Raw genomic sequence first — 22894 nt, 5'->3', positions numbered from 1 at the left:
GCATTAACATATGGGCTTATTCAGGGTGGAACTGCGATGACACACGTCAAGTTTCAGGCAGATTGCAGCATGTAGAGCACAGTCAAACCATCAGATATTCAATGGAGCGCCATGGTCGCCCCCTTTCAGATTATCATTAAATTTTGATTGGATTTCATGAGGTAGGCTTGTTGTATATACTGGCCAAATTTCAGGTCTTTAGGACATAAAGCCTAGGAGCACTGTGTTTCACGTGTTTCATGCATACATGGCAGACTTCCTATTGGGGTTAGAGTATGGGTGTCAATAACATTTTTCTGCAGGTTCACATGCTGCATGCATCCACCATATTTCTTGGATTTAAGTGAAACGTGATAAATGTGTTGCCTGTAGTTGATGTTACAAATGTCTATGGAGCCATTTTGCCAGACACACATGCAATGACCATAAAAGTTCAAATGGGTCGCCACTTCTGACATGATGTTGTCCGACATGCTTGAGCACATTTAGCCCATCAATAATGAAGCAGCTTGGGCAGAACCAGAAAGTAAAATAATAATAATAAATGTCTTTCATTCCAATAAGGTCTCGCCCAGCTCTGCTCGGACCCTAATGACTTTGAGTTCATCAGAGCACCAGATGTATGTCACAGTAATCCTGTGGGAAGCTGATGGAGGAAACAAACACTGACTAACAGTGATGTCAATTGTGTACATTCAATTAAGCTTTGTTCTCACTACAAACATAAGTCGGTCTCAAAAAGCATCAGATATTTGATATCCAGATATGCTTTTGTCCAACTGTATTCTTGAGTTTTACTACAGTTAGACTTTTAGTCAAACTGGTGGTGGAGGAAGAGGAGGACACACGTCACACTGCGGAAGTGAAAGTGAAACTTAAAGTCAAACTGCAGTTCAGACGCGTCTCTGTTTCTGTGAGAAGAAATGTAACCTGAGTTCATCTGTACTTTCACAGAAACCGACTCCAACACTGGTGAGTACAGTTGATCACTTTTGTACTGATTCTCAGGAAATTGCATGAAGAAGGTGAACAAATGTCCTCTTTTGTACAGACATGTCCACTTTTCAAGTCCTTTTCAGGAAGTGTGACAAAAACCCATATTTAAGCTGTGAATACGAAGTAACGAAGATGTACAAAATACAATAAATGAACAATGATGATGCTTTTGATGATCAGTTAAAGAAATTAGATTGCATTTAAGAAACTCTTTCTACCTCCTTGTTTACAAAATTCATTCTCTCTGCTTTCTACCGTAGACATAAAGAATAGACGCCCAATCGTCCGCTACTTCCGGTGGCGCCGCCATATTGGCCTGGTCGTCCGCTCCGCCCAGTCTAATCTGTTTAGCAGGAGCAATGCTGTGTCAGCGACTTTAATCAGTCATAACTCGCTGAATACTTTCACCAGGTTTTCTTTCCTGTAAACATTATACAGTAGTTATGTAGTTCTGATACAGGACACATGGTTTGTTGTAGTGTATCTGTCTTTGCTGTGAGGGGATGATCTTGCTCCTTTTAATGCTGTAAATCCATACCTTTTCTGACTGTTGTCTAACTTTTGTAATTCCACATGGAGATATATCGTACATTATATATGTAGCTTCACTTTGTCATTTTGTGTCTGTGTGAGAAAGGGAGATTGTTTGTCTACAAAACCTAAGCCTACATGTAAATAATGTGGCTCTTTGAAGCACAGTTTAATTTAGATAGAGGTCAATCAGCCTTTACATTGATGAGAGACACAATGAAGGAAACTCCAGAAATCCTGTCTAATCCAAACATAAGTGAACCATCAAATATTGTTTTTGAAAAAGTGGTAAATAAAAACAAAAGTTCTGTTAAAATGTGGGTAGTAACAGTATAAAAATTAAAACATTCAGAATGTAAAAACTACATACAGCCGTGATGTACGATGATTTAAAATAGTAAAACTGAACAATAATGTTTTACTCTCTGTCTTTTGTCCTCAGTGTGTGAAGATGTCTGCTGCCAGCAATCTGCGCTCTGAAGATCAGTTTCTTTGCTCCATCTGTCTGGACGTGTTCACTGATCCAGTCAGCACACCATGTGGACACAACTTCTGCAACCAGTGCATCACTGAGCACTGGAACTCCAAGGTCATATGTGACTGTCCCCTGTGTAATAAAGTGTTCAGAACAAGACCTGAACTCAACGTCAACACTTTGTTCTCTGAGGTTGTTGCTCAGTTCAGACATGAAGCTGAACACAAAGCCAGCAGCAGCAGCAGCTCAGAGCAACAAGCTGCCAAACCAGGAGAAGTTCCCTGTGACGTCTGCAGTGGAACCAAAGGGAAGGCCCTCAAGTCCTGCCTGGTGTGCCTGGTCTCCTACTGTCAGACTCACCTGGAGCCTCATCTGACAGTGTCAGTCCTGAAGAAACATCAGCTGATGGAGCCTCTGGAGAACCTGGAAGACAGGATGTGTCCGAAGCACCAGAAACCTCTGGAGCTGTTCTGTAAGAGCGAGCAGACGTGTGTCTGTGCTCTGTGCACTGTTTTAGAGCACAAGACTCACGAGTTTGTTCCTCTGAGTGAAGAATATGAAGGAAAGAAGACGGAGCTGAGGAAGACTGAGGCTGAAATGCAGCAGATGATCCAGAAGAGACGAGTGAAGATCAATGAGATCAGAGAGTGTCTGAAGAAGAGTAAAGCTGCTGCAGACAGAGAGAAAGCAGAAGGTGTTGAGGTGTTCACTGCTCTGATGCAGTGTGTTGAGAGAGTTCTGAACCAGATGATGAAGAGGATGGAAGAGGAAGAGAAAGCCAGAGAGAAATGGGCTGAAGGTCTCATCAAAGATCTGGAAGAGGAGATCAGTGAGCTAATGAAGAGGAGCTCAGAGGTGGAGCAGCTCTTACACTCTGAAGACCATCTCCACCTCCTCCAAGGCTTCTCCTCCCTGAAAGCTGCTCCACCCACCAAGGACTGGACGGAGGTCAGCGTCCGTCCATCATCATATGAGGGGACTGTGGTGAGAGCTGTGGCTCAGCTGGAGGAGAATCTCAGCAAAGAGATGAAGAATCTGTTTGATCCTGAGCTGAAGAGGAAGCAGCAGTTTGCAGTGGATGTGACTCTTGATCCTGATACAGCACATCCCTGTCTCATCCTGTCTTATGATGGGAAACAAGTGAGTGACGGTGATATGAGGAAGAAGCTTCCAGACAACCCAGAAAGATTTTCTATTTGTGTGTGTGTTTTAGGAAAACAAAGTTTCTCTTCAGGTAAATTTTACTTTGAGGTTCAGGTTAAAGGAAAGACTAAATGGACGTTAGGAGTGAGCAAAGAGTCCATCACCAGGAAGGGAAAGTTCACACTGAGCCCTGATGAAGGTTTCTGGACAATACGGTTGAGAAATGGAAATGAGTACTCAGCTCTTAAAGGGTCTCGAGTGTGTCTCTCTCTGAGGTTTGTTCCTGAGAAGGTGGGGGTGTTTGTGGATTATGAGGAGGGTCTGGTCTCGTTCTATGATGTAGATGCTGCAGCTCTGATCTACTCCTTCACTGGCTGCTGCTTCACTGACAAACTCCTCCCATACTTCTGTCCCTGTGGTAATGATGGTGGTAAAAACTCTGCACCTCTGATCATCTGTCCTGTCAATCAAACTGTCTGATCAGTTTTTATCATTAAACGTCACCAACAATGAATAAAGTGGTGAGAAAGTGACGGATTAACTGTGATTGATGGTGAACAATTCTATGATTTCATTGAGCAGCAGTTTGTATCTACAGAAAGGTTCTGACAGTTTGTACAACACAAGTAAAGATGTGATGAGAAGAGGAAACACTGAGCAGTCAGAGTCGGTATAAACCTGTTTCCTCTGTCTGATTCATGGCAGAGCACCTTCATGGTTGAAGCTCCATCAGGATCTTTTTCATGTGTTTCTAGAGCTTCATGAGCAGGAATCTTTCAGTCTGTGTGTCTTCAAGCTGCAGAGTCACATTGTTAGTTTTTCTCTCCAGCCTCAAGGTTTCTTAAAGGGGAAATTTAATCTTGAGATTTTACAATCAAATGTAACACAATCTGGTGGAAGAAGTACAACAGAGGATCCAAACAGAGAAAACTGTGCAAACTACGTCCTAATCATGGTCATTTAGGATGATTGAGCCTGTAAAAAGTGCTGAATGTGGGAAACAATATTAGAAATGTATTAACCGCTTGATATTATCTGTAATTGTTTATATATCCATGCAATATTTCTGTCTCACATAAACTTTAATAAAATGAAGTGAAAAAACCCCAACTCAGATTCTGTCTTTCTAAATGAGTTTTGGTAACCAACAGCACGGCCCTTTTTATCTTGAGCTCAGACATCACATCACTTTTACCTGTGTACTTCTTGTACTTGTGTATCAAAAGTATTTGTCCTCACCAGTGTCGCTGAGAAACCCCAGATGAACACAGTAGAGTGGAGCTCACTCACACACTCAGAGGTTTGTGTGGACTGCAGCTCATAACTGTACAAAGTTCAGCTACTCTCCTCCTTCTATCCTATTGGCAGACTTCCTATTGGGGTTAGAGTATGGGTGTCAATAACATTTTTCTGCAGGTTCACATGCTGCATGCATCCACCATATTTCTTGGATTTAAGTGAAACGTGATAAATGTGTTGCCTGTAGTTGATGTTACAAATGTCTATGGAGCCATTTTGCCAGACACACATGCAATGACCATAAAAGTTCAAATGGGTCGCCACTTCTGACATGTGTACATATTTTCACAAAGGTTTGAGCACATTTAGCCCGTCAATAATGAAGCAGCTTGGGCAGAACCAGAAAGTAAAATAATAATAATAAATGTCTTTCATTCCAATAAGGTCTCGCCCAGCTTTGCTCGGACCCTAATGACTTTGAGTTCATCAGAGCAGCAGATGTATGTCACAGTAATCCTGTAGGAAGCTGATGGAGGAAACAAACACTGACGAACAGAGCTGCAGTCAGAGGAGGACACACGTCACACTGCAAAAGTGAAAGTCAAGATAAAGTCGGAGCTGCAGTTCAGACGCGTCTCTGCATTTCTGTGAGAAGAAATGTAATCTGATTCATCTGTACTTTCACAGACACCGACTCCAACACTGGTGAGTACAGCTGATCACTTTTATACTGATTCTCAGGAAACTGCATGAAGAAGGTGAACAAATGTTCTCTTTTGTACAGACATGTCCACTTTTCAAATCCTTTTCAGGGAGTGTGACAAAAACTCATATTTAAGCTGTGAATACGACGTAACGAAGATGTACAAAATACAGTAAATGAACAATGATGATGTTTTTAATGATCAGTAAAAGAAATTAGGTTGAATTTGAAAATTTCTGTCTACCTTCTTGTTTACAATATTTATTCTATCTGGTTTCTACAGCCTGGTCGACATTAAGTGTCACATGATCGTTGCATTCGTCAAGGTTAAAGGTCACCCCAAATATGATTGTTGTAAAATCAAACAAGTTTTAGATATATGACAAGAGCAACCAGAGATTTCTGACCTCCGCCAAGGGAAGACATGGACACAGGGAAATGACACATATTCCACATCCAGATCAACTGCCTTTATTGATTTATGCAGTTTGGTGATCCTGTGATGTCACTTCATAATTTGAAAAAACACAAGATAAGACAAAATATTGCAAAATGAACATTTTCAATTGTAACGATTATGTTGATCGGGATCACCACCAACATTTAATGGTTCTTCCTATTCTCATGAAGATCAACACATTAGTTTATGAAATATCTTCTTAACAGACAGACAGACAAATAAACAGGTGATTTTATAACATCCTCAGCCGAGGTAATAAAGGTATTGAAGTTTAATCTGACAGGAACTAAAGTTCTAAACCTTCCACCAAGGTTGTGCAACAGTCCGTTTTATGTTGGGAGTATCAACAGGGTGAACAATGAATTACAGCTTCCAACACAGTCTCACTCCGAATTGTTTGATACCTACGTTTGTCTACAGCTAAAAAGAAACAAAGTCATTTAACAAAATCGTACAAAAAAGTTCCCAAAATGTAACATGGGTACGTTTCATCTGCCTAATATTTACTGCGGGCAGACTTCGGGTCACTTGACTGCCGAGTTACTCCCGACAGGAAGACAAAACATGGCGGACACCCTCACTTTCATGGAAACATGGACAGTCCTAAAAGCTGAATAATGGTAGGCATCAGTTAGTAGTTCAGTACTTTTGACATGGAAGGAAACCATTCACATGTATTTTTGAACTCTCTGCTCATAATTCCTTTCAGGGTTTTGTTTCTGAAGAAAGGAACTCCGGATGCAGCTCTGGTGGACAGAAACAAACTAGTATGAGTTGTGCTTTCATGTCAGGTGAAGGTTTACCCTCTGAAGCAGTGGAGGTCCACAACAGTCTCTGGCTATGCCATGAGGGGGCGCTGTTCCAAACCTGAAGACAGGACAACAGAATGACACAACTGGTTATTCTGCTTTTGCAGGTCTTGTTCTTGATGTGATCAGAGGTTTAGTTGGCTGCTGTGTGTGTGGCACACGACAACATTAAAGTTTCCTTTCTAACAGTTTAGGCCGTCAGCAGACTGAGTACGAAGTTACAAAATGAATTCCTTTGCTTCGGTTTGTAGAATTAGTCACACAAGCAAGACAGAGCCACTGCCAAGTAGGATTAACAGCAGCTACACACACACACGTACGAATGCACACACACACTCAGTCAATGATTACCAAAGAGCCAATCAGGCATGAGGCAAGCTCTTTGATTTATTACAGTCTCAACATGCAGATCAGCATCAGGCGACTGAAGTTCAAATCATGGAAAAGGATCAAAGTTTTATTATAGATCATAAAACCTTGGTGGAGTTGAGTGTGAAGTACGAGGTCAGCATTATATTTCCAGTACAAGTATTACAGTGGTGAGGAAGCACTGGCCACATATGATTGATGTCATATATTCCTGGTGGATTACAATCTTCTCATCTGACATGGTCTGATACAAAAACAGTGCTGAGGTCTGAGTTGTCCATATTTCAGATCTTTGAAAGAAATATGTTGTTATTTGATATCTGAGCTGAAGGTAAAAAGGGCCGTGCTGTTTGTTACCAGAACTCTTTTAGAAAGACAGAATCTGTGACTGTCTCTGTTTCACCTCTTTTCATTCATAATTTAAATTAAGAGTGGAGTCAGAAACGTGTAGCCTGAACCACAACAATGTTTTAGTATAAAATTTTTCTCCACTTGTGTCACAACTGCAAATTTTCTCTGCATTGATCAACCCTTTTACAACATGGACATTATGAAAATGCAGTCTAATTTCATATTATTTCCTGACCATTCCCTTTCAATCATGAGCTTTGTACGTCCACTGTCTTGTTTTGATGGAAAAGTATAATGCGGCTCTAACTACTATCATCTGCATAGAAACTAATGTCGGCTGGTTTACACTGTTAAACAGCTCATCTGTGCCTCCAACCGTAGTGAGCACTTCCTCACTACCGGCTCCTGGCTCTGCTTCTGACTCTAAATCAGTTTTAAAATGCTCAGAATTATCAGCACTAATCTCCACTTTTACAAAGATTTCTCTTCAACTTTCACTTCAACTTCATTTTACATGCAGTCGAAACAACTATAGGTTACGAGGAACTAGACTGAGAAGATTAACTTGATAATATCTCATCTTGAATATTACATCAAACATTTTGTCGTGAAATAAATCAAACTGCTGAGAAAAGAGTGAAAAACTGAGTGTGGTGATGATTTTTAGTGGCTGGGTTGTTTGACAGCAGCTTCACAGTGAAATGATTGAGAAAAGTTTAGTTTAGATAAAGATCAATCAGTTTTTACTTTGATGAGAGACACAATGAAGGAAATTTTCTCTAATGCAAACATAACTGAACGATCAAATATTATCTTTGAAAAAGGTGGAAATAAAAACAAAGTTCAGTTAAAATGTGGGCAGTAACAGAATAAAAATGAAAACCTTCAGAATGTAAAAACTGTACGATGATTTAAAATAGTAAAACTGAAGAATAAAGTGTTGAACTGTGTTTTACTCTCTGTCTTTTGTCCTCAGTGTGTGAAGATGTCTGCTGCCAGCAATCTGCGCTCTGAAGATCAGTTTCTTTGCTCCATCTGTCTGGACGTGTTCACTGATCCAGTCAGCACACCATGTGGACACAACTTCTGCAACCAGTGCATCACTGAGCACTGGAACTCCAAGGTCATATGTGACTGTCCTCTGTGTAAAGAGGTTTTCTACAAGAGACCTCAGCTGAGGGTCAACACGTTCATCTCTGAGGTTGTTGCTCAGTTCAGACATGAAGATGAACACAAAGCCAGCAGCAGCAGCAGCTCAGAGCAACAAGCTGCCAAACCAGGAGAAGTTCCCTGTGACGTCTGCAGTGGAACCAAAGTGAAGGCCCTCAAGTCCTGCCTGGTGTGCCTGGTCTCCTACTGTCAGACTCACCTGGAGCCTCATCTGACAGTGTCAGGCCTGAAGAAACATCAGCTGATGGAGCCTGTGGAGAACCTGGAAGGCAGGATGTGTCCGAAGCACCAGAAACCTCTGGAGCTGTTCTGTAAGAGCGAGCAGACGTGTGTCTGCATGATGTGCACTGTTTTAGAGCACAAGACTCACGAGTTTGTTCCTCTGAGTGAAGAATATGAAGGAAAGAAGACGGAGCTGAGGAAGACTGAGGCTGAAATGCAGCAGATGATCCAGAAGAGACGAGTGAAGATCAATGAGATCAGAGAGTGTCTGAAGAAGAGTAAAGCTGCTGCAGACAGAGAGAAAGCAGAAGGTGTTGAGGTGTTCACTGCTCTGATGCAGTGTGTTGAGAGAGTTCTGAACCAGATGATGAAGAGGATGGAAGAGGAAGAGAAAGCCAGAGAGAAACGGGCTGAAGGTCTCATCAAAGATCTGGAAGAGGAGATCAGTGAGCTAATGAAGAGGAGCTCAGAGGTGGAGCAGCTCTTACACTTTGAAGACCACCTCCACCTCCTCCAAGGCTTCTCCTCCCTGAAAGCTGCTCCACCCACCAAGGACTGGACGGAGGTCAGCGTCCGTCCATCATCATATGAGGGGACTGTGGTGAGAGCTGTGGCTCAGCTGGAGGAGACTCTCAGCAAAGAGATGAAGAATCTGTTTGATCCTGAGCTGAAGAGGAAGCAGCAGTTTGCAGTGGGTGTGACTCTTGATCCTGATACAGCACATCCTAATCTCATCCTGTCTGATGATGGGAAACAAGTGAGTCATGGTGATGTGAGGAAGAAGCTTCCAGACAACCCAGAAAGATTTTCTCGTTATATTATTGTTTTAGGAAAACAAAGTTTCTCTTCAGGTAAATTTTACTTTGAGGTTCAGGTTAAAGGAAAGACTGACTGGGATTTAGGAGTGAGCAAAGAATCAATCACCAGGAAGGGAAAGTTCACACTGAGCCCTGATGAAGGTTTCTGGACAATAATGTTGAGAAATGGAAATGAGTACTCAGCTCTTAAAAGGCCTCCAGTGCGTCTCTCTCTGAGGTTTGTTCCTGAGAAGGTGGGGGTATTTGTGGATTATGAGGAGGGTCTGGTCTCGTTCTATGATGTAGATGCTGCAGCTCTGATCTACTCCTTCACTGGCTGCTGCTTCACTGACAAACTCCTCCCATACTTCTGTCCATATCCTAATGATGGCGGTAAAAACTCTGCACCTCTGATCATCTGTCCTGTCAATCAAACTGTCTGATCAGTTTTTATCATTAAACGTCACCAACAATGAATAAAGTGGTGAGAAAGTGACGGATTAACTGTGATTAATGTTGAACAATTCTATGATTTCAACAGAGGATCCAAACAGAGAAAACTGTGCAAACTACGTCCTAATCATGGTCATTTAGGATGATTGAGCCTGTAAAAAGTGATGAATGTTGGAAACAATATCAGAAATGTATTAACCGCTTGATATTATCTGTAATTGTTTATATATTAATGCAATATTTGTGTCTCACATAAACTTTAATAGAATGAAGTGAAAAAAAAAACCCAACTCAGATTCTGTCTTTCTAAATGAGTTTTGGTAACAAACAGCACGGCCCTTTTTATCTTGAGCTCAGACATCACATCACTTTTACCTGTGTACTTCTTGTACTTGTGTCTCACACTAAAGTATTTGTCCTCACCAGTATTTCTGGCTGAGAAACTCCAGATGAACACAGTAGAGTGGAGCTCACTCACACACTCAGAGGTTTGTGTGGACAGCAGCTCATAACTGTACAAAGTTCAGCTGCTCTCCTTCTTCTTGTCTTCTTGCTGCGACTGAACCAGAAGAGGATCTTCACTTCTTCAACTCTCACCTGATGGTTGATGTTATGCTGACCTCTGCTGGTCACAGGGAGAAACTGCAACACACTTCAACCTTTTATTTTGAATGAACCTCTTTCCCTGACTCACAGTTCTAATGAAGATCACCGTCATTTCAAGTGGATGAAAAACTAAGAGATTCCTAGTTACTTATTGACTTACTCTATATCTTTAGAAAACCTTTCAGAACCTAAGTATCTGGGTTTATCAAGCATTAACATAAGTAGACTGTGATTATTCACCTTACATGAGGCATTCAGTATATATATATATATCTTTGGATAACTAAAATACATCCACCTGCTCTGTAGCAACTATTTCTTGGATTTGCCTTCGTCTGCAGTCTCCTACTGTCTGACTCCTGAATGGTTGTCAAGCTTCTTAGTGGGAGGGTTTGTTTTTTTTGCATACTGTGAAACAAATGAATTCAATCACATGTTCACGTTATTCTGTGGGGGCTTGGAAGTCTTACAAATATGATTTTTTAAATTCCTTGACTTGTATAATCGGTCTATCATTATTATGTCACCAAGATCTTTATATGTCGATGATGCAGCTTTATTGATTTGGTTTTATCCATCAAAAGAAAACTTTTCCTCCACCACCACTTTTACTGATAGTCTAATTAAAATGTGTTCAGTTTTCAGTTTCTTAATCCTGGATCACATTACAGAAGTGCGACCATTGGTTTTGTGAAGGCCACAGAGGAAATATTCAGTGAAAATCTGCAACCTGTTGGCTGGATGACTGTAAAACCTCAGAATTTAATTTTGATGTTACAACATGGTGCTAATGACATGCTCTTATTTCTCTGGTTTTAGTGTTTGTAGATATTTCATCTTTTTAAGAATCCAGAAAAAATGTCAAAATTAGGAACAAATATAACTTTTTTTTAATTTCATCATGAAACACAAAAATATGATCGTTATCTAAAAAATGCTTCAAATGTTTTAAAGTAGATGCCAACACTGTAAAGAATTTCCCTACATGATAGATATAGTATTTTCTAAGCTATTCTATTCTAATAAAAGTAACTTGGAAAACGTAGATGATCAGATTTCTGATGGTTTTTTTTTGGTCCATGAATGCAGCATGAAGCTCAACTGAACACGTGACCAAATGCGGAAGTGTCTTTCTTCTAAATACAGCTTGACCTCAGCCGCATGGAGCATGAATGCCTGTAGGAGCTTCACCACAGTAGTTTAATTCTCAGTTTTCCCCCACAATATAATTTATTTATAAGAAGTAGGTGTACCGGCGGCTCTGATGGATCCTAATCTGTTATACTGGAAAACAAAGGGGCAGGTAATACACCCACAGCAGCAGCACCTTCATTATAATTCAACTGTGTATATTTTGACTGAAACCTATTTACTGTCAGTCTTTTTCCAGTCGGCTGCAGACCTGGTTAAATCTTCTGGATCCGACCCTGCTGCTGGCCTCTGAGGTGAGAGGTCACCTATGATTCTGTGAGATGGATTGAAATAAAACTTGTTGTGTGACACATCTCTCCCATCCTCAGCCTGAAATACAAAAGGCACACACTCTTCTAGGGAGGGTGGAAGATCTGGGTAAAGAGGTGAGACTCAGTCCAATAGTTTCATCTGGACAAAGCTACGCAAATGGTCAATGCAGATAGTTTAACATCTTATTCTTTTAACTCCTCCAGGATGAAGCTGCAGTGACTCTCTCACTTGTAAGTCACAACTAATACTCAGTCACATTTCTGTGTGAACATTCTTGACATACATTCAATTAAATTCAGTTTATTTCTGTAGCACGGAGTCCAACGCGGTAATTTCAAAGCACTTTTACAGAGAAGACAAAATAATTCCACAGCAGCAGATATAGGGGACGTTGGAAAGGAAAAACACTTATTTCACAGGAGAAAACCTGCAGAACCAGACTCAGGTGGAGACTTTCTGCCATTCTGGTTGGAGTTAGAGGATATAAAGGGAGAAAATTAAAGGATAGAAACGAAGCGCAACAAGCTACAAACAGATGGTTATAACAAAGTCATAAATCCACTCGTTGCAGACGTGATGCAGGCAGGAGGCTCAGACCATAACTGGAGAAAAGTCAATACGCACAGTGGGATCGAAGAGGAATGAAAGAAAAGGCCGATACTGGAGACAAATTAAAACAAAAAGGAGAGAGAAAGACAGACGTGTAATAGTGAAACATGGAAAGAAGTTCAGTAAAGGTCTCCCAGCAGCCCCACGAGAGCCTGAGAGCTGAAAGCTCTGCCTCCCATTCGACTTTTAACAACATTGGCGTGTTATTAACTGTTGCCCATTGTCCTGACGACTTCTCTGCGTTCACAGTCTTCAGTCCACGATGACTCTGGTGCACCTCTGCCACTATTTTTCCGTGCTCCAGGTAAAACATCAGCAACAACTTGGCTTTTCATCTGCTGTGAAATATCGCACTTACACTTTCACTGTTTTGTCGTCTCACTTGCAGATCACATAGTGTAACACATCTGCACATTGCAGCAACTATAAACGTTTCAGGGTTAATTCATATTTTAATTTCAGGCCTAAAATAGGTTTTCTTCGTTTACATATTCAAAATTCTCTTTATACACCCCTTTGACTCTGATGAAAGACGTTTTCACTTCAGATGTTAAAGTTTAGTTTTACTTTGATTTTGCCCGACTGATGAGATCAACGAGGGGCTTCACCGACTCAACAAGCTGATTCAAAAAGTTGTTTTTTTTTAAAGTTTGTAGTTAATTCGGGAACCTGAAAATTAGTTTTGCCCAAATTCAAAGGCCTTATTGTCACGAAATCAATTTAAACTGAATTTGCAAATTTCAACGAACTCCATGTGCAAACTATTTAATCCGTCCCAACATTTGAAGGCAGCCCCGTTCCAAATTATTTTAACCTTTTGCTGAGTCATGTTTATATTTGTTCACACATTTCTTCCCGTTTCTCACAAACTTCTGATGGACAGTCTCACAAAACACAGATAAATAATTGTTCTCAGCTTTGAGTTAAGTGCTATCTGTGTAAGATTAGTAGATTTTGTTAAAATGATAAGAATGAAAAACTGTTTCGATTGACATTCGCATAACAGCAGAAGTATTCCTGCATTTTCAACACTTGTTTGAGCAAAACATCTCTTTACTCAATGCTTTTAACCAATACCTCCAATGTGGAAATGTTATGAATAAAGTAAATTTGTCAGTACATTTTAAATTTTCCAATCTTTCTATTGTTGTCTTTTTTTAGATGGTTACATTAAATCAGCAGATTTTTGTGTTGAATAAATGTTGTGGAATCATAATTTTCTTTTTTCAGATTATGCACTGTTAGCATATTTAAACATGTAATTTGATAAACTTGAATAATGAATATTCAATCCTTTTACTTTTTTACCTGATGTAGATATAGAAACTGAAATAATAGACTGTATTTCTTTCAAGCCAATAAGAAACTGTGTGTCATATCTGGGTTTTATTTTTATCAATCAGCAGCAGGCACAAATTAACTAACTTCAAGTCATATATTAAAAAATATAAAAAAAATATTAACAGGGCAGTTTTCAAAAGCTGATGCAATCTTTTTTTTCTTCTAGCTGTGATTCCATTTTCAGGACTGATGGTGAGTGTTTCCTCCTGCACTGACGAATACTTGTGATTCTTTTTCATATCTGGTTGTTAAAGCTATTTTTTTTGGTTGTGGCTATTTGCAGGTGGTTGCCAGTCTTGTGCCTCACAGTAAAGTCACACTCAGTCTTTCCTGGCAGGTAATGAACCGCGATCATCACTGCGGCTGAAACGTTTTACACTCTGAAGATGTTTAACGTTGGACTGTCTTTGCTTTCAGTTTTTGCTGCAGAGTTACTGGGCAGGGTTCAACTTCGCCAACAGAAATAGTTCATCAGAGCAGGTAATGTGGCTCATTTGCTTGAATCCTTCTGTAATCTTTTGCCCTCCTCCCGTCTCCGCTTCACTGTATCCCTCTTTATCTCTCTGCAGCAGGGCGCGAAGACGAGTCTGCGGCAGCTCGTGCTGATGGCGGGAACCATCTCCTACACGGCGTGTGTAGCGGTGTGTGCAGCGCGATTGTGCTGATGGTGCTTAATGGGATATTCAGCGAGTTCGCAGAGGCTGTGTCTGTGGGGCGTCGGTGGTTCACGCATGGCCCAAGTCAGTTCTGCACAGGGAGCTTGATCGATGGCCAGAGGTTGCACAAGTTCCCACAGTCATTGTTAAAGTAGAAGAGCAAGTCGTTGTGCAAAAAGTAAAAGTTCTTCACGCCAGCTAAAGGTCTCATATTATGCAAAATTCACTTATAAAGGTTTTCTAACAGTAATATGTGTCACCATAGCCTATGTATGAGGCCCCAGAAGTGAAGAGTGTCTCATTTCCCTCACTTGCTCCACTTTTAACAAATGTGTGTCTCATACAGGCGTTTCAGAGATTTTCCCTTCATGACATCACCCAGGGAGATAACCACTCCCTCTGGTAGTGGATACTCACTTTGACCCTCCCACAGATTCTGGTTGAACGACAGCGTTTCTACGAGCCATAGAGATAAATCCACTGTAAACACTAGCGTATGGTACCCGTGTTTCAGATTAACTGGTTTCCGTGGTAAATGGTGACCGACTTCATCGAGCATCCATTGTTGCTGTGAGTAATGGCATATGTTAAAGTAAGAGTCACAAAAGGTACGACGCCTCGAAACTTAATTGTAAATGTTGTTTAACGGCTTTGTCAGGACGGCCACAGATTTCTGTCGGGTTTTTAACATCTGTTATTAGCAGCAACAAGGGACGCTAAAGGGTCACCAGTTAACAGGGAAGCCACTTCATTTGAAACACATTGTCTTTAATGTAACTTTTTGTATTTCTTAAAATTTTTACATCTACCTTGTGTTCATTGATGCACACAGAGAATGTTTTATGAGTTGGTGAGCAGAAATCAGTTTTGTAAGGCATGAAATTATATGAACAGACGGTAATAATTATTGATATCATTGTGTCAGAATGTGGGAAACAAAAGTAAATTTGTGTTTGTGGCTTTTGCTGGAGCCTCAAAGAGTTTGTCTCTAAGACTATACAATACAAATCCACTCTTAGTACAAAAGAAGAAGGCTTCTCGAGCTTCAAAAGACGGCTTCAGAACACAAAACTCTTCTTTAATGCCTCCCAAAGGGTCCAAACCCGTGGATGTGTGGATTTTACTCAATGATCCAAATTCCGTTGAAATTCTGATTAAACCCTCTTCTGTTTCAGACCCTCCCTCAGATTATGATTAACCGACTGAACGTAAGAAGTCCTCCAATCCAGACCTTCTGTAGGACCGTATTGCCGATCCCACTCTCAGGTAACTCCTTCATCCTGAAGCTAAAGTGCTGCTGCGGAGAACTCGGTCCAGACGCGCGAAGAGAACTGGCATTTAAAGTAGTACCAACGTGTGTAACCTTTCCCAGCTGCTCTGGCCTTCTTCAATGTGTTCGCCATACGAAGTGACGAGTCCGAAACTGGCATCCAAGTGTTTGATCAGCATGGGAATCTGGTCGGCGTCTCTAAAGCAGCAGGAAAACAGGTAAAGATAAAGATGTGCCTAACAGCCTGTTGACACGGCAACGATTTCAAGTGAAAACCTTTTTTGCGTTTTGAGACTGGGTTTAAATGACAACGGTGCTCCGAGTCACTGAGGGCCTGTCCACACGAGAACGCCGTTTCTTTTAACCGCATCGTTTTTGGCCGATCATCCACACGGGGCGGCGTTTTATGAGCCTGGAAACGGGTTCCAGAGTGGGGACATTTTAAAATTCCGCCTCGGCTTTGACGTGTGGATGGCCCTACCTCTTGATCTAGAACCCCGCAACCATCTCTGCCACGTCACTTAACAACAACAACATGCTGCAGAAGCTACTGATGACATTTGGTGGAATATGAGAGGCGAGATGTTGGATTTCTCGAAAACAAGGATTTTTTTTTCAATGGTTTTGCACGCTCCATGTCTTCAGCTCCATTTTTGGTGTATTTCTGTGCTGATGAGTTACAGCGCCACCAACAGGCTCGACATATGTACTACATCATTTTAAGCTGTGTTCATATTGACATCTGTGCAGGATTTTTTTAAATTTTTTTTTTTTAAACGACGGGGATAACAAAGATCATTTTGGCTCGTGTGGACAGAACCTGAACATTTTACTTTTGGAAACTGCTCCCAAGGTGGAACTTCAATTCATTGGAGTTGAATCCAATACTGGATTTCATTCCTTTTTTGTAATCGTGTGTGTATTAAGATCCTTTTGATTCCTTGTCTAGATTGAACCAGTTCACAGAAATGCAGCGTTCCATTAAATCTTGGTTTTGTGAAAATCTCCGTTCCTTTCAAGTTAAACTTACTTTCTCTTTTTGCAAATCCATGTACGCCCATAGTTAATTTTTATAGCGTATTGTTCTCTACACGCGTCTGTGGTTTCGTGACAAAAACGGCAGCACCCACTAGTGGCCCAACATGACAGCTGCATCGTTTTCAGCGTTTCTGCCGTTATTTTTAAAATGTTGCTGTGTAAAGGGGAAACTTTTCTGAAACGAAAACAATATATTTTCACTTGAAATGTTGGCGTGCAAACGGTTCCTAAAGAAAAGCAATAATTTATTTTCTTAAAAAAATTCTATCAGGCTGTAAAAGAGACTGCACTGTCGAGGGCGGTGCTGTTCGGTACGACGGCTGCTCTTCCTCACCTGCTGCTGCTGCTCCTCAAGAGGTTAGTCACTCCCCTCGGTTCTGTTTTATGTACAATCTCCGGGATTAAAACCTCTCAGCTGTCAGGATTGAAAACGCAACATTATCATACACAGAACAAGACTCTTCCAGAGGAACTCTCTGCTGATCATGCCGGTCCGTCACGCCAGCACCTTGTTGTTCCTGAGCCTGATGCTCCCCGTCTCCTTCAGTCTGTTTCCACAACTGGGCACGGTGAGATCTCCAGTCCTCTGCCGTTTCTCTGAACCATGACCTCAGCTGACCCTGGCCTTGTTTTACAGATAAAGAAGGAAACGTTGGAGGAGGAGCTGCAGGCTGGAGCAGCAGGACCACACTTATTCTACCACCGAGGACTCTGAGGAACAAAAACACTGAATCTCCTCGCAGAGTGGAAGAAGTAACAGACTGAAAGACCCGTATTCACGTGTGAGGTTTAGTCCAAAAAACAGTCTCGGCCCACTTTTTGATATTAAATTTATTCTGCTGGAATATTAGACAAGTGTAGCAAACATTACATCGGTTCATGAAAATACATTTAGTTTTCAAAGTTACATGATCATTTCTTTGTATTGCACGCGCTGTCTCACCTGAATTACTGAGCCGTCTGTTTGGCAACATGGTGAATAACAAAAACTACGATTCCAACTGCACGTGACCTGAAGACGAAACCAGTCAAACGCTCAATGCAATAAAAACATGGAGGCAAACATTGATCAGTCACACGTTTGATTTGCTTGTTGTGTGTGGCAATAATATTAGTAAAATACAAAACGGGACTTTGTTATATAAACAAAAAAAACCTGCAATTTCATTCACTGTAGCGATCTGAAATCTACAAACGGTTAATATCTGAATTAAGACTAGATTGGACACATGCTCCTCAGATCTGGCTTCTTTAAGCTCTGCCTGCTGCACAAATACATCTGGCCCTGAACCTGCAGCGAGGGTTAGTTTTTTTTTCTTTATCAAGGACCGAGCAGATTAGTGACGTCTGGAAGTGCAGTGTCGGCTCGTTTGTCTCCACATAACGTCACTAACCGCCGTCACTGTAAAGTTTTAACTACCGCTGCCCCACTTCAGCGGAGAGACGACACCCTGTGAGATCTCTACTCAAACTACTTTTTGCTCTTGAGCTGTAAAAAGTGAAGTTAGAATATGTTGAAAATGAAGCTGCGTTCATGAACGTCTGGGAATAAAAAGATGCATTTTTTCCTAGTTTAGATGCAAAAATAGGGAATTTGGTGTTTGGAAGATTGTAACAATCCCATTTGACAATAATTCCTCCTGCTGGGAAGCCTGTTTATACACATTTGTAAGATAGATGCATCTGTGGGATGAGCACCAAGTAGCACCAATAAAGAAAAAGTTGGAAAACCAAACATGAGTCAACAGCAAAGAAAATTTCCTTGGGTACAACTCACACACCCAACACTGCTGCTCATCCCACAGATGAATGTTTCTTACAGACATGGAGCCATTTAAAGGCAATGCACAGGCAGAATATTTACTGGCAAGGAACATAGTTCAGACAATTTCCCAAACACAAGTGGACTTTTTAACATGAGGAACCACCTTTAAAAAATACAAATAGGAGTCGTAAAAGTTGTGTTCCTTGGCGTTTCAATGGACCGATTAATACTAAATGGCAACAGCACTTACATTTCTTATTTTTTACTTGTTCGGGAAAAAAACCCCAGACTTCGTTAGCTTAACTAATTAGGAACAAACGTCACAGATCAAACTGAGAAAAGACTGAATCTATTTTAAACCCCTCGCCTGAAACTTTTCATTATGTTAAACATCCCAAACCCGTTTCAGCCTGTCCACGCTGCTGATCCTTGGTCCTGCTGATCTCTGCGGGTGCGTTTGATTCTGGTCTTTTCATTAACTTTGTTAAGAACCCGTCCTTTCTCTCTGATCACTCCGCTTATTGGCACAACAGTTCACATTATAAACCGACGCTACTCAGACTTCGGTGGACGAGTCGACATGTTTGACAGGAATCGTCTCAGCGTGCGACCCGGCGCTCGGCCGGAGGGCGTGCTGCACGCAGCGACGTCCCCGCCCGGTAGAAACCCCGAGTTTATATCCGTAAGAGTTGCTCGGCTGCTGCCAGGTGAAAGAGGAAGTTTTCTGTGGCCGGGGGGAAGCGGCGCTGCTTCAATCCCTCCAGGGTGATCTTGGAGTCGTCGCACTCCTCAGCCAGACTCATCAGCGTGGAAATGACTTCTCTGGTTTTGACAGAAATGTCCTGCGGGTGAAGGCGAAGGTTAGACTGGAGGCGATAACTCCTCCAGCTGATGAGGGATGTGTCCGGTGTGTGTTCTCACCTTGATGACCTGACTGTCGGACCGCTCGGCGTCCTCCGCCGACTGGACGATGAGCTGACCGATGTCCTTGTGTAGCTTCCCCATCGCCATGGCTTCTGTAAGTGAAACACAACGGTGAGACAGAGCGAGGGGAACCGATGTGCTCCAGGAAGTGGACCGCTCTCTATGTCAACATGCCCGTACCTTTGGCACTCTGGGACACTGTGATGACGCTCTCTGGGAGGTTCACAAACACGTCGAACAAATCCGATCTGTTGCTCACGTCTGGATCCACAAATCCTGCTACGTATGCTGTGCAGAAGAAGCATTTTGCGGAATGAATTACTAATTTTCTCACTGTTTGATCTCGGCACACACGGCAACTGATCTCCAAGCGTGCAACAAGTCTTGATAATTCTATAAAAGAAGCAGCAGGGAGCCGCACCAGGACATTTCTTTAAATCCTCCAGTTCGGGGTCAGCGAGGTGCACGTACGGGTGCAGGATGGTCCAGTCTTTTCTGTGCCACGTCAGAGCCGGCAGTACTCTGAAAGCAAAGACGGTCCAGAATCAGCCGCCGACGGAGGGAAGGATTAGGATCGACTTGATAACTCAAGTTCAAATTTCACCTGGTGAACTCCAACAGCGCTTCAATCCGAGGGTGATGCACAACGACCCTCTTCTTCAGCATGAGCGCGGTGTAGAGGATGATGGTCTCCATCCCAAACTGAGACACCACATCTGAGAGAGAAAACACACACACACACACACACACACACACACACACACACACACACACACACACACACACACACACACACACACACACACACACACACACACACACACACACACACACACACACACACACACACACACACACACACACACACACACACACACACACACACTTCTGTTCTGAGAGTTAAACTATGTGATGAACCAAATGTAAAAACTGATTTTTCATTTGAACGTCATGACCCTCTGGAGGCAAAACCTTGTTGTTCTTGTCCATCCACTGGGCATGTGCAGAGGAACTCTTCACTACGACTGTGGTGTGCATGTGCGGTACAATCGCTTTCGCCAGCAGCTCGGGACGGAACCCAAGTGTTTTCAGAAGGTGTTGCGTTCACCCGTTTCCATGGAGACAATGAAAGCTTTGTGTTTTCACTAGAAATTATTGCCATGTAAACAGGCCCTAATGCTAGTTTTCTTGCAATGAGGCAGTGATCTTTTATGGCAACATCACCGATGTCTCAGCGTTATGCCGAGTCTGCTACTCTATTATCTGCTTGGTTATTTGGCCGGATCAAAGCCTCTTGTGGGCCGGTTTAGATATGCAGCTTAACCCTGAGCAAAAGAGAGAAAGGGTGCATCTCACCTTTGATGGATCCTGCCAGGTACGCCTTCCGAACGTCGTAGTCCTTGATGAGAAAGGAGCCGTTCTCGTCGCTCTGACAGATTCCTTTGGTGAGGACGGTGATGTAGGCCTCCATCATCTTGACTGGACTGCCATGTTTGATATACATCCTGAGGATTACACTTCCCTCCATCAGCACCACTCAGAGGCAACATGTAGACCAACAAATCGTGATGAAATGGATTTGTTCCGTTACCTGCAGAGGATTCGACTGAGCGCAGCGTACTTCTCAGGGTTGAAGTCTTTTGCTGTCACGACTATTGAAAAATGAGTGACCTTGGAAGGGGAACAGAAGAGGACGAACAGGAACATAAATCAATACAAACGGCCTAATTGAATTAGCTCCTGCAAAAAAAACGTTTGATGAACAGAATACAAATGAGGATTTCTTAAACATGAACATCTAAAGTCAGTGCAAAACAAATCCATTGATTTGTGAGAAAACTAATGCTGAAATTGAAAAATGTTGACATTAAAAGATCTCAGGTAAGTTTTATTTAACAGTTTAGTGTTGGAGAAATGTGTGAAGCGTTTGTGGTTTCAGCTTCATTTATAAAACGGGCGTATCTGCAGCAATTCTACTGATGATTACATCATAATTGTGATATCCACGCAATAAATAAACATACCACAAAAGACTGACTGAACAGTGACTAAGTTTACATGCACTCTGTATTCATGTGCTGCATGTCAATATATTTAGGTAATCAGATGAAGCCTTAATGCCAGAGAACACGTTGACAATGGATCATATGACGCTGAATTATTCCAACATGAAGGCAACACCTGATGGCAACAAGCTAGAAGTCATTAACACAACAAATTCTTGCTCCTCTTATTCAGACATTCAATCAGTTTTGAGGATATTATTTGTAAGATACCTTTTGTTTGATGACATATGAAATTAATTGTATGTTTGAAAGGCATCAGTATCATTTACTTGAGTGCTTTTTTGCATTCAGAGTCATATGGAGATACCGAACACATATTGTGGGTTCAAGTAACATCCTGCATCTCTAAAACATGGCACCTTGTTGAGGGCTGTAGGTTCCTGCACCTCCACCGTGCTGATGTAGTACCAGGTACGACAGAACTGACCAAACACAAAGGTGTGGAAGTCCCGGCCATCCTGTGTCAGACAGCACTTCCTGAGCAGGACCTGCCTCAGTTCAGAGCCCACTGATGGGTAGCACCACACCCACAGCGTGTCTCCGTTCACATCTTTCTCTGGTGGGGGACAAACATCACACAGGGACGTTAACAGTCCAACAGGCTGCAACACATTAGTGAACACACAGAGCAATACAGGAACCAATGAGGGACACTTATGGGTCACACTGCTGTCATGTGATGTACTACTGCTGCATGTCAAAAGGGTTTCTGATAAATGATTCCACCAGAAATTCTCCCCTAAGAGGCCAAAACTCACCGATTAACCCGACGCTCAACATCAGCTGCGTTTCAGTCGTTGCCATTTCCCATACCTGGAAGAGTTCAGAAAAGCTCAGCCGGTGTTTCGGATTAACTGGGCTCCCAGTTAACTGGTGACCCACTTCCTTTAGCGTCCATCGTTGCCGCTGGTAACAGCAGATGTTAAAAACCAGAGCTGTCCGGTTGAACGCTGTATAATCGCATTTACAATAAAGTCAAACGTGTCGAACCGTTTATCTTTTTTTAACATCAGTTGTTAGTAACAACGACGGACATCACAGAACGTGGGTCACCAGTTAACAGGGAAACCGCTTAATCCGAAACACTGCACCGGGAGCAGCGTTCAGCCGCCTCCGAAGACCCACAAAGAGCCGCCTGCTTACCTTGAAAGCTCCAGGGAGCTCCAGGAGTCAGACAGTGACACTTTCAGGATTTAACGAGACAGAAAAAAAGAGCTGGAAACCGTCTGTGGCCCTGCCCATGGGTCTGTGGCCCTGTTCAGGGGGTGTGAAGATGTCAACACACCTTCCTCCCTTACTTCCCTCTTCCGGGACACGCTGCTCTCAGCCAACCACAGCACACCCGCATGCTGCGTTCAGGGACATCGGAAATAACAGACAATGTCAGAAAACGTTAGCATTTTTGAAAAATACCTAGTAAGTTCTGACTCTAAAGAG

At 42.1% G+C, this 22894-nt stretch overlaps 3 protein-coding genes across 4 annotated transcripts; 2 read left to right on the top strand and 1 right to left on the bottom strand.

Annotated features, from left to right (window-relative positions):
* Positions 1-885: 885 nt before the first annotated feature.
* Positions 886-9708, top strand: LOC308120476 (uncharacterized protein; the record flags this gene model as incomplete). Its single annotated transcript, XM_080481092.1, has 3 exons — positions 886-972; positions 1970-3619; positions 8053-9708. Exons 2-3 carry the CDS (start codon positions 1979-1981, stop codon positions 9706-9708), a joined length of 3297 nt encoding a protein of 1098 aa, XP_080337218.1. The 5' UTR covers positions 886-972; positions 1970-1978.
* Positions 9709-11443: 1735 nt separating this feature from the next.
* On the top strand, positions 11444-17770 carry sfxn4 (sideroflexin 4). 2 transcript variants are annotated; one of them, XM_080481677.1, is made up of 14 exons: positions 11444-11627; positions 11704-11769; positions 11845-11901; positions 11992-12018; positions 12647-12701; positions 13905-13930; positions 14022-14075; positions 14156-14218; positions 14311-14379; positions 15570-15660; positions 15767-15882; positions 16974-17059; positions 17154-17271; positions 17340-17770. In XM_080481677.1, the coding sequence occupies exons 1-14, from the start codon at positions 11589-11591 to the stop codon at positions 17415-17417; spliced, it is 945 nt and encodes a 314-aa protein (XP_080337803.1). In that variant the 5' UTR covers positions 11444-11588; the 3' UTR covers positions 17418-17770. The 2 variants fall into 2 exon arrangements, with proteins under 2 accessions (XP_080337803.1, XP_080337802.1); XM_080481676.1 differs by having other exon boundaries at positions 14308-14379.
* Positions 17515-22771, bottom strand: dennd10 (DENN domain containing 10). Its single transcript, XM_080481675.1, has 10 exons — positions 22601-22771; positions 22216-22270; positions 21817-22013; positions 20983-21062; positions 20748-20896; positions 19996-20107; positions 19813-19913; positions 19572-19679; positions 19389-19483; positions 17515-19309 (listed from the first exon to the last, which is right to left on the bottom strand). Exons 2-10 carry the CDS (start codon positions 22259-22261, stop codon positions 19142-19144), a joined length of 1056 nt encoding a protein of 351 aa, XP_080337801.1. The 5' UTR covers positions 22262-22270; positions 22601-22771; the 3' UTR covers positions 17515-19141.
* Positions 22772-22894: the final 123 nt, after the last annotated feature.

This window comes from Lipophrys pholis, assembly GCF_963383615.2.
Source record: "Lipophrys pholis genome assembly, chromosome: 15".
NCBI lineage: Eukaryota > Metazoa > Chordata > Actinopteri > Blenniiformes > Blenniidae > Lipophrys > Lipophrys pholis.
This window is presented reverse-complemented; position numbering and strand designations above follow the sequence as displayed.